General features: G+C 39.4%; 1 protein-coding gene across 1 annotated transcript in view; it reads right to left on the reverse strand.

Moving 5' to 3' along the window:
- The window catches only part of EEIG2 (EEIG family member 2), a 79727-nt gene that overhangs the window by 40072 nt on the left and 20856 nt on the right, over window positions 1-18799 (reverse strand). Inside the window, exon 2 of the mRNA XM_058303103.2 lies at window positions 16235-16355. Coding sequence (XP_058159086.1) covers window positions 16235-16355 — 121 coding nt within the window. The remainder of the gene's footprint in view (window positions 1-16234; window positions 16356-18799) is intronic.

The raw sequence follows: 18799 nt of genomic DNA on the forward strand, positions 1-18799 counted from the left end.
ATAATGAATTATCACGTTTTTTCTTCTTTATTAGATGACAGCCATATGCCTTAATAGTGTCCTTCATTAAACAAAGCAAAACTAAACTTTCTCTAATACTTTTCTCCTTAGCTAGTTCTTTTCTTTGCTCCCCTTTCCAGCCAAGCTCCTCAAAAGATATATCTATATTTCTGTATCTTATTCTGATTAAACCCTCCAAGCAGGCTTTTGTCCTCATTTTCCCTTTGCAACGCTCTTAATATTACCAATACCTGCATTTTTATTAAAGTCAAAAGCTATCTTTGCCCTCTCTTATTTAACCTCTTAGCAGCATTTGACAGGCTTAGCCACTCCAAACTTCTTTCTCCCATCATTTTCTTCTCTAAACTTCCAGAGTGTTACTGTTGCCTCATTTTATTCCTCCTCATTCTCCTTTGTTGGGTCCTACTCCTTTGTTCAACCTCTGCAGAAAGAATACTAGCTGTACCTCAATTATCCATTCGACCTCTCCCCATAGTAGTGAAGTCCTCTATATTCAACTGGGCTTCTGGCTACACTACCCAAAATGAAGAAATACTACATTTTCTATCTTTCTTTTGAGCTGTGGAAATGTGACTAAGATATGGCCAACAGCATTATTAGAAGTGATAAGCATGAATTTTTGCTTCTTTCTTGTACCTGCCAACACTAACTGATATCACCTGTAAGTGTGAAAATGATCCAGGACTTTCTAGGGCCTCTTTTTCTCTATCTATACTTTCTCCCTGAGTGATCCCATTGAGGCCAATAACTTTAAATAACAGGAGTAAGCTGGTGGTTCTGAAATCTCGAGTCTGAACTTCTTCCCTGAATTCCAGACTGATATTTTTGCTCCAAAAGTTTCAGATTTTATTTATAACTTAAAACTGAATGAGATCCATCTTCTCAGTCTAGCTTAATTTTCCCTCACCATGAAATGATTATTTCACCTCCTTAGCCTGGGGATAAGGTGAAAGCAATAGACAAGGCAAAATAAAGAGCTGTAAGTGAAGATGCATTATTATGTTCTCCCAAATACGTATATGACAGATTTTTTCTTCTTGAAAGAAAGACTCCAAGGCTTCCACTGTACTTTTATTTGAATGTAATATTTGGGACAATTTTCCAAAAGGACCAATATTTACCAATTTAATCTGAGTTCATAATAGAACATCAACAAAACAGTATTTGGGATTTCAGTTTTTCATCTTTATTAAGACACAATGCCTCCCATCATCAATATTTATTGAGCATTTATAGTGTACTAGGTACAATAGAACAAACAAAAAACCTTGTCCCTGCTCTTGAAGTGTTTACATTTTAAAAGAAAAAATACAGGCGGGGGACTTGGCCCAGTGGTTGGGGCGTCCGTCTGCCACGTGGGAGCATGTGGGTCTTCGGTTCGGGCCCCAGGCCTCCTTGACCTGTGTGCAGCTGGCCCACGTGCGGTGCTGATGTGCGCAGGGAGTGCCCTGCCACGCAGGGGTGTCCCCCATGTAGGGGAGCCCCGCGTGCGGGGAGTGTGCCCCATAGGGAGGGCCGCCCGGCGCAAAGGAAAGTGCAGGCTATTCACGGGTGGTGCCACACGCGGAGAGCTGACACAACCAGATGACGAAACAAAAACATAGATTCCTGTGCCGCTGACAACAACAGAAGCAGACAAAGACGGCGCAGCGGATAGACGCAGAGAGCAGATGGCCGGGGTGGGGGTGGGGGTGGGGGAGATAAATAAATAAATCTTAAAAAAAAAAATACACCTGTTTTAAAATGGTATTTTCACCATGACTTTAAAATGCTGTTTGACCTAAAGTAAGGGGGAAATGGAAAGGAGAAATGAGTTTATATGGCTACGAGTTTCTAAAAAAGAGTTTGGAGGCTGGCAGAAGGTTTGCCCTCATGCACAACTGAGCAGAGTCAGAGAGACAGATAAAGCAGATACAACCCCCAAATATTGGTTCCTTTGAGGGCTAAAGAGACCCATGGGAGTTATGGTCATGGCCGATGGGGTTAACTACCAGGGCAGATGGCCCCTCTTTGGAAATGGTGTTTATGTGTGATGAATCTGGACTCAGATGGGATCTCCCTTCATAAGACTTTCATGCTAATGTGCTGGAGGTGCAGTTAATGTTGGGGTTTAAGATATATTTAGGGGATTTGAATCTCTGGACTGACAATGTGATAGCCAGATCCTGAGCCTCAACAGACTCCAGCACCTACAATCTGATTTATTGGACTTACCACACTCAGCTAAGATGGAGTTGAAGAAGGACAACCACCACACCATGGAGCCTAGAGTGATTACAACTGAAAATGGGAGGATTGCATCCAGCATCCAGGTGGAATCTGAGCCTCCTCTTGACATAGAGGTGCAATGGACACAACCAATCCAATGTCAACATAGAAGAGGTGGCATTGGATTGGGAAAAGTGGACATAATGGACAAAGGGTATGGGGAAAGGCAGGAAGAGATGAGAGGTGGAGGCGTCTTCGGGACATGGAGCTGCCCTGGATGGTGCTTCAGAGGTAATCACCGGACACTGTAAATCCTCACAGGGCCCACTTGATGGAATAGAGGAGAGTATGGGCCATGATGTGAACCAATGTATATGAGGTGCAGAGGTGCCAAAGATGTACTTACCAAATCCAATGGATGTGTCATGATGATGGGAACGAGTGTTGTTGGGGGGGGGGAGAGGGGGGTGGGGGGGTGGGGTTGAATGGGACCTCACATATATATTTTTAATGTAATATTATTACAAAGTCAATAAAAAATAAAAAAATTAAAAAAAAAATAAAATAAAATGGTATTTTCATTTGGTGTTTTCTGCAAGGCACTGAGGAATTTTAGTCTGTAGGGTGAGCTTTGGGTATAACTTAGCCCCATCATTTTTAAAGCACAGAGGAAGGATTTAAAGGCAGACAATGACGGACCATCAAAGATAGGTAGGGCTTAGAGGAAGATAAACACAATCTCATCAAATAAGGGGAGATTTGCTACAACAAATAGGTTGAGGAAAATAGTTTGTGGGATGCAAGCAAAGGAAGTTGGGTAGTATTTTAGACACTGAGTATAGCCAGAAGATCATGTGGCCTTTTTTCAAGTACATGGCCACCAAATAGGAATGGTTGGTGATGAGACAGAAGAAAGTTAAAAAATGAAGATAATCCTGTGCACCTGACAAATAAAAAAATAAAGGCTCAAAATCAAAGGAAGGCTGTAAGAGTATTGAGAAATTCTTAAAAACCAAAAGTAGAAGCACAAAACTTACAGTTAATGTTACCCAATATCATGATGGGCCAAGAACATTGTGGCTTGTGACTTCTTAAGTTAGAAAATGCCATATATCAACAATTTAAATGGAACACATTATCCAATTGACAGCTCACCCCAAGTATTACAGAAACTGATTGGGGGTGGTGTGTGAGAAAGAAGAATGGGGCATGACTGGGAACAGTAGTTACATGGTAGTATTTTAGTCATTATGATAAATCTTGTATTTAAACCTGGTAAAAGCCCATTAGCTGCCAGAAGGGAATAAGGAACAATTCTCCAAAAACGCACAATTGCTTTTAGAGAAATTTCAGAGCCGAAAGACTTATTTACATGAAAAGTTGTAGAGTAGGGGTACTTAACAAGAGGTCTGTGTGAATTGGAATTCAAAAAAACATTATTCTTGTGGGGACATGTTGGTGCAGTGTGATGTATTTATTAAATAATACAAAGTACTGAGAGCGGGAGGGAGTGAGAGCGCGGGAGCCACAGGCAGGCGGGTGGTGCCCGCCTTCTGGAGCCTGGATGTGTGCCTGTCCTCAGGGCAGCGAGGGGACTCTTCTGTTCACTGTGAGGCAGCCGCTAGGAGCAGGGACCCCACCCTGCGGTCCCCTCGCCATCCCAGCAGTGCAAGTGCGAGCTGGACACAGGGCTCACCAAGTTCCTGCCAGATGAATAAAAAGCGTCTGCACAGCTCTCTGCCAAAGACCCACATGGACCCCAGGCCGGCAGAAGAGTGATGGAATCCTGCAGGAGCGGGCTGTTTTAGGAACCTACAAAGCAGGAGGTGTCTGGCTGTCCATCTGGAGAAGACTGCAACAAAATCAGTACTTGCTCAAGGTAAAACTGCAGGTTTCTACCACCGAACTTGGAAGCCTTGGGAAGGTAAGTCCCTTCCCCCCAGGGCCAAGGGCCCCAGCACTCCCTGAGAACTGCCAGTCTTGTGGCAACGTTCCCAAGCCCCATGTTTCCCAAATGTGTGAACCCCAAGCCCATGTTCCCTGAACCCCGAGAACCCACATTTCACAGACTTACCTACCCCGAGTTCACATTCTCCCGGGCCTCTGTTTCCTGAGCCCAGCACCTGGAAATCCGGCATTGCCCTAGGCCTCCAGTCTCGGACTAACTCCGGGAGTGGGAGGGTTTAGGTGGGAGGGGCAGAGGGGCTGAAGTAGTGCAGGTTCAACTGCCTGGTTCCCCGCTTTTTAATTGAGTTTGGAGGAGCATACCAACTGGCTTGGGGAGAGCCTAGGAAGAGAGGAGAGGTGAATCTGCTGAGAGAGCCTGATTTACGCCCTGGGATAGGAAACTTGGTCTGGGAGAAGGAGGACTCACAAAATTAACTAGCCCCCCAGTAGCACACCTCAGGGAGAGAGACAGTAGGATGTGTTTTGCAGGCTTCCAATAGCATATTTATGGTTCCTGGCAAGGGGTGGGTGCTCTCTCTCAAGAAATTGAGACGTTATTTTCTGAAGTGAGTTGGTTCACCATTTGAATCTCCTATGGGAGCCCTTACACAGCCTTCCTACTGCCCTGGGAGAGAGGGAAGTGATGAAGGGAGAAAGGGGGAAGGTCAGATTCCTAATCAGTTTATTCAGTTGCAAAGAGGATTCCTTGCCTGAGGCCTTGACTGGTCTTTTTTGTTGGCTTGTTTTCTTCTTTTTTCTTCCTCTTTATCCCCCCATGGCCCTTTATTTCTTTCTCTTTTTCTTGTATGCTTTTTTTCCTTCTTTTCTTTTTCCCTTTCTTTCCCTTTTTTTCTTTCTTTTTTTATATTAGGTGCTGCAGGCAATATTTCTTATTTGCTGTGCTTCCTCATCCTCAACTACCTTTTTTCTGTGTACACTGATTTTGGCTAACAGCACTATCCCCATACCTTTACATCTTTCCATCCTCTATCATTTATTGTTTCTCTTACATTCTACCTCTCTGTTTAGCCCCCAATATTTCTGACTTTTTATCTCCAATACCTGTATTCTGATTTCTGTCTTTTATTCACTCTTATATTATTGTCCTTTCTTTTCTCTTTCCGTCTCTCCTGACCACACTGGCCTTTTAATTCATACTATATTCCTCGCCATATTCAGTTTACTATCTCATTATAGGTACTCTACCTTTTTATGGTTATAACTCTACACAGTTTACATGAGTTCAATATCCATTCTGCTAGATCTCACATGGTTCTTCTGCTAACATTCGCTATCAATATTACTATTATATTTTTCTTTTCTTACCCTTTTTGCTTTCTCTGGCCCCAATATTTCCTTCAAGGTAACTCAGCCAAAAACAAGGAAATAGACTAAGAAAAAAGTGAAAAAGAGAAGACTTAACATATACACGAAAACAACAACTAATTAAACCCCGAGACAAAGAAGCTAATCACCTGCATAAACCCAACAAGATAAAATGATCACCAGACAGCAACAAAAAACTACAGACCATACCAATAATCAGGAAAACATGGCTCAATCCAATGAACAAACTAAAAACCAGGAAGAAGAGTGGAACATCGAACAACTAATTAAAGCTCTCAAAACATGTATCATGGACCAATTTAATGAAGTGAAGGAAGAGATTAAGCATATTAAGAAAACACTGGGAGAGCACACAGAAAAAACTGTAACCATACACAAAAAGATAATGGATATAATGGGGATCAACAGCACAATCCAAGAAATGAAAAATACACTCTCAGCAAATAACAGCAGATTTGAAGAGGCAGAGGAAAGAATTAGTGATGTGGAAGACAGTACATCTGAAATCAAACAGAGAGTAGAATTGATTGATGAAAAGATAGAAAAAATCCACCAGGGACTTAGGGACCTGAATGAAAACACAAAACACACAAACATACATATACATCATAGGCCTCTCAAAAGGAGAAGAGAAGGGAAAGGGGACAGAAGGGGTGTTGGAGGAAATAATGGCTGAAAACTTCCCAAACCTATTGAGGGAGATACATGTACATGTCCAGGAAGCACAGCGCACCCCAAATAGCATAAATCCCAACAGGCCTACCCCAAGACATATACTTGTCAAATTATCCAATGTGCAAGACAAAGAGAAAATACTAAAAGCAGCAAGAGAAAAGAGAACCATCACATACAAGGGAGGCTCCATAAGATTAAGTGCTGATTTCTCATCTGAAACAATGGAGGTAAGAAGGCATTGGTATGACATAGTCAAGGTACTAAAAGAAAAGAATTTCCAACCAAGAATATTCTATCCAGCAAAGCTAGCATTCAAAAATGATGGAGAGTTCAAAATATTCACAGATAAAAAGAAACTAAGAAAGTATACCAACAAGAAACCTGCCCTTCAAGAAATATTAAAGGGAGTTCTGCAGGAGGAAAGAAAAAAACAGGAGACAACAGAGTTGGAGGAGAGTGTAAGAACAACTAAAATGACAAAAAGAGGAAAAAAAATGAAACAACATATGACAAACACAAAGCCAAAGACAAGATGGCTAATATACGTAATTCCTTGAAAGTAATAATACTGAATGTCAATGGATTAAACACACCTGTCAAGAGACACAGATTGGAAGACTGCATATGGAAATATGACCCATCTATATGCTGTCTATAAGAAACACATCTTAGACCCAGGGATTCAAGAAGATTGAAAGTGAATGGCTGGAAAACAATTTTACAGGCAAACAATAACCAAAAAGGCAGGAGTAGCTATATTAATATCAGACAAAATAGACTTTAAATGCAAAACTGTTGAGAGAGACAAAGATGAACACTACATATTAGTGAAAAGGATAATCTTCCAGAAGAACAACCATAAACATTTATGTCCCTAACAAGGAAGGGCGCCTCCAAATACATGAGGCAAACACTGGAGAAATTAAGGGAAGGAATGGATGCCTCTACAATTACAGTGGGAGACTTTAACACACCACTATCACCATTGGACAGAACATCTCAAAAGAGAATCAATAAAGAAACAATGACTTTGAATAATATATTAGAGGATCTGAGTGGGGTGGGGAGGTGGGGGGTATACAGGAACCTCTTATGTTTTTTTAATGTAACATTTCTTGAGATGTATGCATCTTCAAAAGAAATACAATTTACAAAAATGATGGGGGTGGGGGGAGTGGATTATATGTGAACCTCATGTTTTTTAATGTAACGTTCTTTCTGATCTACTAACTTTAATTTTAAAAAGTGTTAAAAAAAAAGGAAGTGGAAAAAAAAATACACAGTGTAGTGTAGATTTAGTAAGGGGTCTGCAGTTTTCACCTGACTGGCAAAGGTGTCCATGGGACAAAGAAGGTTAAGAACCCCTGCTGTCAAGAAAGTAGGTGAAAAATCCTTTCATAAAACTTTTATTCCACTTACATAAACTTTTTTTAAAAAGGTTTATTTATTTCTCTCCCCTTCCCCCCTCCCTCTCCCCAGTTGTCTGTTCTCTGTGTCTATTTGCTGCGTGTTCTTCTTTGTTCGCTTCTGTTGTTGTCAGCGGCATGAGAATCTGTGTTTCTTTTTGTTTCGTCATCTTGTTGTGTCAGCTCTCCATGTGTGCAGCGCCATTCCTGGGCAGGCTGGACTTTCTTTCACGCTGGGCGGCTCTCCGTATGGGGCGTGCTCCTTGCGCGTGTGGCTCCCTTATGTGGGGACACCCCTGCGTGGCACGGCACTCCTTGTGTGCATCAGCACTGTGTATGGGTCAGCTCCACATGGGTCAAGGAGGCCTGGGGTTTGAACTGTGGACCTCCCATGTGGTAGACAGTGCCCTAACTGCTTCTCCCACTTATATAAACTTAATACATGTGTTCTTATTAACAATTATGCTTAAGTTGCTCATGAAAATTTCATAAGACATTAAACAAAGCTATCTATCATCAAGTTATTTCTCTGTTAACTATTTTTAGGCAAGTATCAAAAAAATTGCAAAATCAAAAAACCTAAAAAAAAGTTACAGGGTTTTGTTTTTCTGCTGTGCTTGATACACATGAAGTAATGGATATCAAGCAACTCACTTTTACTGCATTGTTAGTTGCACATTTGTTCTTAGATTGCCTAAAACATCTAAATACAAATAAAATGAGTATAGTAAAAATAATGAAAGTAAGCAGCAGGTAATTTTACAAATAATGGAATATGAACAGTTTCTACCCTTCTCCAGAGTAAACTGGGTGAAAACTTTGTCTAAAGGAAGACTTTTGCAGATGTAGTCAAAGATATGCACATTGAAATTGTATATTCCAAAGATACACATGGTTCAACACATGTAGAATCCATAGGATATCTATTTCTACCACAGCCTTGAAAGTGCTTCAAACCTTAAAGTACCCACAACAACTACACTTGTCACTGGAACCAATTATCCCTTTTATCACCCACCAGGACAAACCAGTATGAATGCAGCTTTTTTTGCATAGACATGAAAACAGTTTTAACACTGGCTCCTGTGAAGTCACAATATACCAAAAGGACTAATAACTTATACCAAACATTTATAACTTGTACAAAAATTGCACATTCCCACATTGGCCACCTCAAGATAACCACCTCAAGATAAAAACAGGTAACTCCCTAAATGCTAACTGGCTCTACTCCCCTAATATTAAACATAAAAAACCACATGGGAAATACAGAAATTCAAATAGAATATAAACTTGTCATAAATCATAAACAAAAAACTATTTGTGGGACAGGACAGATGACAAATGGTCTACTGTGTAAATTTTAGAATGAAGCAGACAAAAGTTGGAAGGCCAGCTAATTTTCCCCTCCTGCTTCAGCTTCATTTCCTTGGGTATCTGATGTTCACAATGTCAAGCTGTCTTTCAATAATGCATTATTAGTGTGCTGTCTTTGACTTTTCATTTGATGTATCAAGTTCAGCAATGCCTTCATTAAAAGCTATCTCTACAAGGAGCAGGATTTCTCCAGGAAGTGCAGAATCTCATAATAAAACACAGAAAAGTTAAGGGTCAGACCCAATCTGATTTCAAATGCTTCTTGGTATGCTTGTTGCAACTGATCCACAATCCCTTTCTTGTTATCACCAGCAGCAACCTTGGCTAAGTAACGATAGTATTCTCCTTTCATTTTCATTTTCAAATAGAAGACTTTGCTTTCTTCTTTGAGGCAATGGGGATCAAGAACTTTTCCAAAAGAGACAGTACATCACTGTAGATATCTCTTAGCTTGGTTTCAATTTTCTCTCTGTATTCTTGAGCTATCTGCTCTTTCATCTCAGCACCTTCTGTCTTTTGCTCAATACTTGAGACAACCCTCTAAGATGACCTATGAGATGATGCAACATTTTTATAAGCAACTGAGAGAAGATTCCTCTCTTCATTGGATAATTCAGCTTCCCGCTGATTTATAGACTTCACTAAGGCTGACATCTCATACCACTCAGTCTGCTGGGCCAGTTTGGCCTTCTGTACCACCTCATTTTTATCCATGCTGCGACGTTCTGCATCTGGAGTAGGTGGCAGCAGAGAACATATGGGGGCTCAGCAGTCTCTGTGGATTAGTATTTTTAAATACCTACTTAGTATCTCTACTTGGATGTTTCATAGGAATCTCAAATTTAGTATGGCCAAAATAGGCCTACTGATCTCTGCCTATGTGTCCCCAAAATTGCTCCATTCCAGTCTTCGCCATTTCAGAAATTAGCAGCACCATTCACCTAGATGCTCAGTTATCCCCAATTCTTCTTTTCTTCTTGTTCTGGGTTGAACTGGTTCCCTTAAAAAATATGTTCAAATCCTAACTCCCAATAAATGTTGAGTGTGACCTTATTTGGAAATAGGGTCACTGAAGATATAATCACATTAAAATGAGGTCATATTGGATTAGGGTGGGCCCAAACCCAAAACTGGTATCCTTAAAAGAAGAGGGACAATTGGACAGAGTCAGAGACATATAGGGTCTTCGGATGGAGCATGGCCCTGTCAACACCTTGAATTCAGACTTCTAGCTTCCAGAACTAAGAGACAGTAAGTTTTGGTTGTTTTAAGCCACTCAGTTTGTGGTACTTTGCAGTCCAGGAAACGAATACTTCTTTTATTCCCCTCATTCAGTAGGGTCTAGCTCCAATATATACCTTGAATCCTACCATCACTTCTGTTTTAACTCTATGCAAATATATAAGCATTTCTCACCTGAACTATGTGGTCTCTCTGCAGTTTATCCTGGAAACAGCAGCAGAAGTGACCTTATATAAGATCATGTTTCTCCTTATTAAAACCCTCCAGTGGATTCCAACTATAATTAGAATAAACTCTAAATCCCTTACCACAGTTTACAAGGCTCTACCTGCTCTAATGTCTGTAGCCTCATCACCAAACACTCTCCCTCCCCAAGCTTCTCATGCTCCAGCCAGACTAGGCTATCTTTTAAATCTGCCAGATTTATTGTTTATCCTGCATGGGGTTCACAGTACTTTTGAATCTGAGGCTTGATAACTTTTACCAGTTTTGGAAGATTCTTAGCTATAATCTCTCTCTTCTCTTTCCCCTGTATATTCCATACTTTTACTCTCAAGTGCTTTGGGCTAAATGTTTTCTTCTGGCTTATTTTCCAGTTTATCAATCCTTTGAGGTCTTCTTTCACATACTTAGTTTTAAATTTTAGTTGTATTTTTAAATTCTAGACTTTCAGCTTGCTTTTTTTTTTTTTAAATGTGTGGACCTTGACTGTATGTTTTTCTTTTTCCTTACTTTTTAAAAAATGTTGTATTAGAAAAATATGAGGTTCCCATATATCCCCCATACCCCCTCACCCCACTCCTCCCACATCAACACCTCTTTCATCATTGTGGCACATTCACTGCATTTGATGAATACATTTTGGAGCACTGCTGCACCACAGGGATAATGGTTTACATTGTAGTTTACACTCTCCCCCAGTCCACCCAGTGGGCCATGGCAGTACATACATTGTCCAACATCTGTCCCTGTGGTACCACCCAGGACAACTCCAAGTCCTGAAAATGCCCCCACATCATATCTCTTCTTCCCTCTCCCTACCCTCAGCAACTACCATGGCCACTCCACATCAATGCTACAATTTCTCCACATCAATGCTACAATTTCTTCCAATACTAATTACAATAGTTCCATAGTAGAATATCAGTAAGTCCACTCTAATCCATATGCTATTCCTCCAGCATGTGGATCCTGGGATGGTTATGTCCACTCTTCCTCTATATCAAGAGATGGCTTAGATTCCACATGGATGATGGATGCAAGTTTCCTGCTTGCAGTTGTAGGCACTCTTGGCTCCATGGTGTGGTGGTTGACCTTCCTCATCTCCCTGTTAGCTGGCCAGGGTAAGTCCAATAAACAAGAGGGTAGGAGCTGCAAATCTGCTGAGGCTCAGGGCCTAGCTGTCACATGGACAATCCAGAGATTCAGGTCTCCTGAGCACACACCAACCCAAACACCAACCACAGGTCCAGTAAAAGTAATAGAAGAGGCATGTGTTTAAAGGTCATGTCTGAGTCCAACTCCATCACACTCAGGAACACAAATTCCAAAGTAGGGCCAACGACATGGCACTGAATTCCAGAGCCATCTGCCATGACTGTAGAATCTGTGGGTCTCTGTAGCCCTCAGGAGAATCAGTACCTGGGCTTCTATCTACTTTGGCTATCTTTGGGACCCTGCTGAGGCATGCGTAAGCATTACCCAGACTCTTTTTTGAAGACTCATAACCATATAAACTCATTTATCCTTTCCATTTCCCCCCTTTTTTCCAAAGTCATAAAGCAGTATTTAACATCTGATATTACATGTAGGCTGAGATATTCTGCTGGTCTGAGCTGACCCTTTTATTCAAGGTCTTTTTCTAGTTACATCATCAGCTGGTGGTTGGTAGTAATCCTTTGGCGCTTATCCCCAGGAGTCATGCCCCACGCGGGGGGGTTAATGCATTTACATGCTGAGTCTGGCTTAGACAGTGCCACATTTGAGCAACATGGAGGTTCTCAGGAGGTAACTCTTAGGCACCCTGCAGCTCTAGGCCTAGTTCATATTTCAGGTGCACAGGCTCAAAGTCATAGCTATCAGTATCAAGGGCTCATTGTTGGACCATCCATCTTTTTGGTCTTTGCCATTGCACTTGGGGGATTGTTGTTGTTCCGCTGGGGAATGTGATAGAGCTCCCCTGGTTAGGAACTCAGCACTCCCTCAGTTGTTGTTTTTAAGTTTGCTTCTTTTTTTTAAAAGTTTCTGGTTCTCTGTTGAAGTTACCCATCTTGCTCATTAATTACAGTTATTGTAAAAGTTTGTCTCTGATCACGCCAAAATCTGCTCTTCCATTCTATTATCTATTTTTATTTTTTATTTTTGGTCATGTATCCATCATGCCTCTTGGTGTGGTTGGTAACTTTTGAGTATAAAAACCTGAAGAAATAATTTGAGACTCAGAGTAGTTACTCCTTCCAGAGATGATACACATATGCTTCTGGCAAGTAGTAAGGTAGGAGGAGATCACCTTCATCCAAGCAGGGATTGAGCTGATTGGAAGCTGGGCTTCAGTCTTTATAAGGATGAATCTATGTCCACTACATTCCTCTTCCTAGGTAGAAATTCTTAGAAGCCTGGAGTATTTACCAGGGCCCCCAATCCTTGGTGGGCCCTGGACTTGTTTTCCTTTAATCCTTTAAGATTGTTTTTCCCTTATTCCTTTAAGATTGCTGGCATCTCAGCTTAACTTCTTAGCCACTAGGCCATTGCTTTCTGCTCATACTGTTAGCCACTGCTTGAGAATTAGGCAAATGCTATGCTATGGCGGTAAAAGCAAGGCTGAATGTCAGGCTCACTTCTCTATGCTTCCCTTCTCTATTGATTCTAAGCCCCTCCAGTCCTTACTGCCTTGGCAATTTCTGATGCCTTCAAACAGATGCTTTTAATATTTCAAGAGCTTTTCTGGTTGTTCTCAGGGGGGGAATAGTGGTCTGCAATAAACTAGTCCATTGATCTCGTAAGTATAAATCTCCAGGGTTTTTTTAAATTTTTATTTTTATAATCTTAGGGCCCTTTTCAGATTTATATCCTACTTCTTAGAATGGTCTTTCCGTAGATGTTTACATGCCTCTACATATTACCTCTCAGACAAGTCTTCAGGATCCCTCCCCCAATTTTCAAAAGTAACATCCTTTCCCCAAGGTATTCTCCATTACCCTATTGTATTTTATACATAACACTTATCACTATCTGAAATATTCTTATTTGTTTACATGCTTACTGTTTGTCTCTTCTACAACTCCTCCAGCTTGAAGTGGAATATAAAATCCTTGAAACCAGGAACTCATTCTAGTTTGCCAATGCATTCCTAGTGCCTAGGACTCCACTTGACACATTACATGCACACACAAATTTGTTTTTTTTTTTTTAAAGATTTATTTTTATTCATTTCCCTCCCTTCCCCCATCCCCCCTTGTCTGCTGTCTGTGTCCATTCATTTTGTGTTCTTCTGTGTCCGCTTGTGTTCTTGTCAGCAGCACTGTGTTTCTTTTTGTTGCGTCATCTTGCTGCGTCAGCTCTCCGTTTGTGTGGCACCCCTCCTGGGCAGGCTGCACTATTTTCACGTGGGGTGGCTCTCCTTGCAGGGTGCACTCCTTGCATGTGGGGCTCCCTTATGTGGGGGAACACCCTGTGTGGCAGGGCACTCCTCACGTGCATCAGCACTGCACATGGGCCAGCTCACCACACGGGTCAGGAGGCCCTGGGTTTGAACCCTGGACCTCCCATGTGGTAGGCAGACACCCTATTTGATCTTTGTCAAACTGATAGGTAAAAAAGAGTATCTTTTGTAGTTTTAATTTGCATGAGTGAGACTGAGTTTTCTCTGTATGTTTAAAAGCTACTAATTAACAACATCTTTCATTAATGTGGTACATTTGTAACAACTGATAAAAAAAGCTATCAATAATTTTTTCTGTGAAATGTATATTCTATCCTTTGTTTACTTTTTTAAAGGGTAGTCAATCTTTTTTGTATTGATTTATTTGGTGGCTCTTTCTGTACTAAGGAAATTTGTCTTTTGACATGTTTTGCAAATATTTCCCCCTAACTTATGACTTTGTTTATGGTATTTATTTTGCCATGCAGGAAATGTTTAAATAGTTGAGTTTACTGATTTTTCATTAATGGCTTCTGATTTTAATATAATATTTAGGAAGGCTTCACCATTCTTAATTAAAGTTATAATTATGTATAGTTACAGTTTACCTATAGAAATATGCCCATTAGTATAGACTGATTCATTAGATTCAGAGATTAATCTAGGCATCTTTAAATTAACTGAAATGCCAATACATTTTGAAAGCAATATAAATATTAAGTCTAATTTGGGCTAAGCAGACCAGGTAGTATAAGCTTAGTAAATATCTCTATCTAATGAAGCATGGTTAGAAATATCCATTCTCCCTTCTTTAATGTGGTAGAATCTGTTGGCCACCCAGCTAGAGACTACATTCATCACTTTCCTTCCAGTTTGGTGTGGACATGTGGCTTAGTTCTGGCCTTTGGGATGTGACCAAAAGTCAGCACACTGCTCTTGAGTCATGCTCTAAACAGGAATGCATTTGTTCTCCCCTGCCCTTTTCTCTTTTTGCTGTAGATGGCAGCAGCCGTCTTGAGTCTAGAGATGGACGCCATCTGGTGAAGGTGATGGAGTTGCTCTACCAGCCCTGGATTCCTTGACTATTAGCTGAGAGAGACATAAACTTCTCTCTTCTGTAAGCCACTGTATGTCTGGGTTTCTGTTATACATATATCTCTGTTTTAGCAGTCTGTCCTGTATCTAATTAGTATGACAAATCCTCATAATCTGGGGACCTGGTTTATTTTGGATGAACAAGTCCTACTTAAAAAGAACTATTCTTTTTTTTTTCCCCAAATGAACTCTGAGTTTCTTTAATTTGTAGTTATGTTTTTGTCTAAATAAGTTTTTTTAAAAATTTTTCTTAAAACTCAAAGACTGACAGAACAATCTTTTCAAAATCATGATTGGAACTCCATTCAGAAAAGCTTTCAATGAAAGAACAGCAGTTAAAGGGGAAAGGGAAGAAGATAGGATATTTTACATATATCTCAGCTAATCCTTATAACTCCAGGAGAGAGAAATTATTATACTATTAGATGAGAAAACAAATTTAGAAAAGTCATAAAAATATTCCAAGATCTTATAGTTAGTAAGTGGCATACTTGGGATTCAAACTCAGGTCCATGACACTATATACACTTTCATTGCACCATACTTTCTTTAAGGAAGGCTTCACTCAATTACTGCTGCTCCAAGTATGACCGTTTTAGAGATCTATTTTCATTAGCGGCTTAAAACATGTAAAAATAATTTTATGTATACATGTATATTATATTTTAACAAAATAGACTGGGAATAACAGAATTAAAAATACAGTCACATACATCACAGTGCTATCAGTTCATTCAAAATGCAGAATAAGAAAGATCAACCTATTATGTTAAAAGGAAATATCTAAGAAAGAACATAGACTTGGAATCAGAATGATTTGGGTTTGAGCTTCTATTCATCATTTATTATCTTTGTGAATTTGAGCAAGTAACTTAACTTCCTTGAGCTTCTATTTTTCCTGAAAATGGAGAAAATAACACCTGATTTCAGCACTGTTGTTAGAAATAATATATGTAAATTCCCCAGCATAATACCTAACTAAGAATAGGAATTCAGTGATAGACAAATATTGTCCTCAGACTAATACAAATAAGATTAATACTTATATGCATAGTGGATAGTAAATGAATGTTCTTAAATAATGTTTTAATTTATAACTTCAGATCCTTCTTTATATTTGCTATAGTAATTTAAATTATTGTTGAAAGTGTAAAGTGAAATTACATATATTAAAACAGCTGTAATGATAAAGATAAAGCAGAGCTAAATGGAGTGAGCTGGTGACTATGGAACTAATTATGTTTTCTGAAAGAGAAATAATAGGATATTTTTATACCTTTCTCACAGATACTCTGTAGATACAGGGATCTAGGATGCCTGTAGCAGCACTTGCACTCATTTTGCACATAAATGAGAACTTCTTTCTCCAGTGAACACAGTTTGCTTGCACGACCTCCCTGAAAGGAAATAAAAAGAGCCAGTTAATGAACTATTATTGATGACAAGTTAAAAACATACACATATTTTCATTCAAATCTGTAAGCAAAAAATGATATATTAAAGCCTGTATTTGGAAATGGTGAAACAGGATGAAAACAAATTCCTAAAAATGTGATCTGAAAATCTTTGGAAGATTTTAATTATCCACAGGAAGCTGAAAAAAAGCAAATTTACTTATCAATTCAATCAATATAAATTGAGGCTTTACCATTCATTCATCCAACAAACAAAATACATATTATTTTAGGTGTGTTGGGTATGTGCTAGGTGTTTAAAATGTTAAGATGAGAAGGACATATTTCCTAACCTTATAGGGCTTATAGTTGAAAGTTAGTGCTAGATACAGAAAACACAACTACAACTTGCCGGGGATTAAGAAGACCTTTGAATAATGTCTCCTGAGAAATAAACTTGCATATGTGATAGGAGTCTGAAACAGGCTCTTATGTGACAGTAAGACAGTCTAATGAGCCAAGAGACCAGGTTGGGATGAACTACGGCTCCAAAAAGTATCTATGAATTACAGCTCAACATGGGAGAAACCTGGAAATGATGAAAACAGAAAATAAGAGTCTATCATAATACCCTTGACAATATACTACCAACCACAGTAAGCAGTCAATAATTATTTGTTGACCAAATGAATAAATGAAGTCATGCATGGGCCACAAGTGATCATTTCTAAATGCTAGTTCTTCCTAATGATTTCTAAATCAATCCCTTTGCTGGATATAGTACCATTATCCTAACTAAGACCTTTAATATCTCTTCCCTGAAATACAGGAATAACCTCCTAAATGGTTTTCCCTCAAATCTAACTTCTTCACTGCTACCAGAGCGCTCCTTCTAAGATACAAATTTGATAATACAATTCCTCTGCTTAAAATCCTTCATTGCTTCCCCCTATCTTAAAATGGCATCTTCATGATTAGCCCTGATTCACATTGCTTGTTGTTCCCCATTTTTACTTCATACTACCTCTCATTTGCATGCTTTGTTCATGCTGTTTTCTTTCCCTTGTATGTCATCTACACTCCCTTCTATCTTTCTGCTTTCATTAGTTTAATTCTAACTCGTCTGGCTTTCCTTGACTAAGGCTTTACTAAGGCCTGGTGTCCCAGTGTCCTTCCTTCCCTATTCTAGAGCATTGTCACCAGGGGTGGGGCTGGGAGAAGAGCTGAGCTGGCTTTTGCCATCATTCCATTCAGCCCTCACCCCCAGGATGGAGTCCTAATTTCCTTTGCCCTGCCTTGTTTCTGACAGATTCTCCGACAATTATGTATATTTGAACCAATATTGTAAACTAATTTTAAAAATTTATAAACTTAAAAAAATTACTCACTCTCCCCTTTCTTAATCAGGAACTGAAGCAGAAATAGATACGTTAATATCACTACTTTTTAGTTTTAGAACATCATAAAAATATTCCTGGATTAGTTAAACAATCACTCTAAATAAAAGAAGGGTTTTCTGTGTGTGGGCCTAAGGTAATTACTTAGAACTTTTTGTGATAATTTTTTTTTTTAAGAAGTACCGGGGATCAAACCTGGGATCTTGTACATGGGAAGGAGGCGCTCAAACACTTGAGTGACATCCGCTCCCCTTTTTGTGATAATTTTTAATGCATGCCTGTGCATTTGGACACCTGCCAGAAAGCTATCCAAACTAAATAAACAAACAAAAAAAGTGGAACAGTTAGTTTATGATAGTTTATTATACTGATGTATCACCATGGAAACAAACTCAGACTACTTGGCAACTGAGACAAAAGTCACATTAGTAAATGCTTTCCGTTATATGAGTCATTAATTTCCTATGAGTTTTAAACAGTGCTTAACCACTTTCAAGCAGCAGCAAAAAATGATTTGCGTTGATACTGTGGGAAGCCAAGTATTTCTAAGATAAAATGATAAAGCTGCTGAATGTGAAAAATAAACAGAGAACCTAAAAGAAGATAAATAAATGTTGCTACGGGAAGTGTTTATGCTGCGAGAGAATCACAGAAAATCTATAAAATCTTTAAAAAAAATGAAAGTAATATAAAATAAAATGAAAACCATGGATCCATTTTTTTATGATTACATAGTTACTGTACCAGCAAAATGCATTACTTAATATTCTTCGAATAACCTGCATGTGTCTACTCTCGGCACACATTTAAAATTAGGCCGGGTCCTGGTAATTCAAAGTTTTTAAAAACTTTATAGAAACATTGATAAGAAACTACTAGGGGAAATGCAAACTGTTTTGCCAGACAGCAGTGCATGGAGGTTAAGAGTTTGTATGAGCCTGTGAGCTTGGGTTCAAATCCTGCCTCTGCTACTTGCCAACAGCCACATTAGACAAGTTCCCTGCCCTCTCTATTTTTCAGTTTCTAACTCCATACAACAGGCTTGGTAAC

This window comes from Dasypus novemcinctus, chromosome 9 (genome assembly GCF_030445035.2).
Source record: "Dasypus novemcinctus isolate mDasNov1 chromosome 9, mDasNov1.1.hap2, whole genome shotgun sequence".
NCBI lineage: Eukaryota > Metazoa > Chordata > Mammalia > Cingulata > Dasypodidae > Dasypus > Dasypus novemcinctus.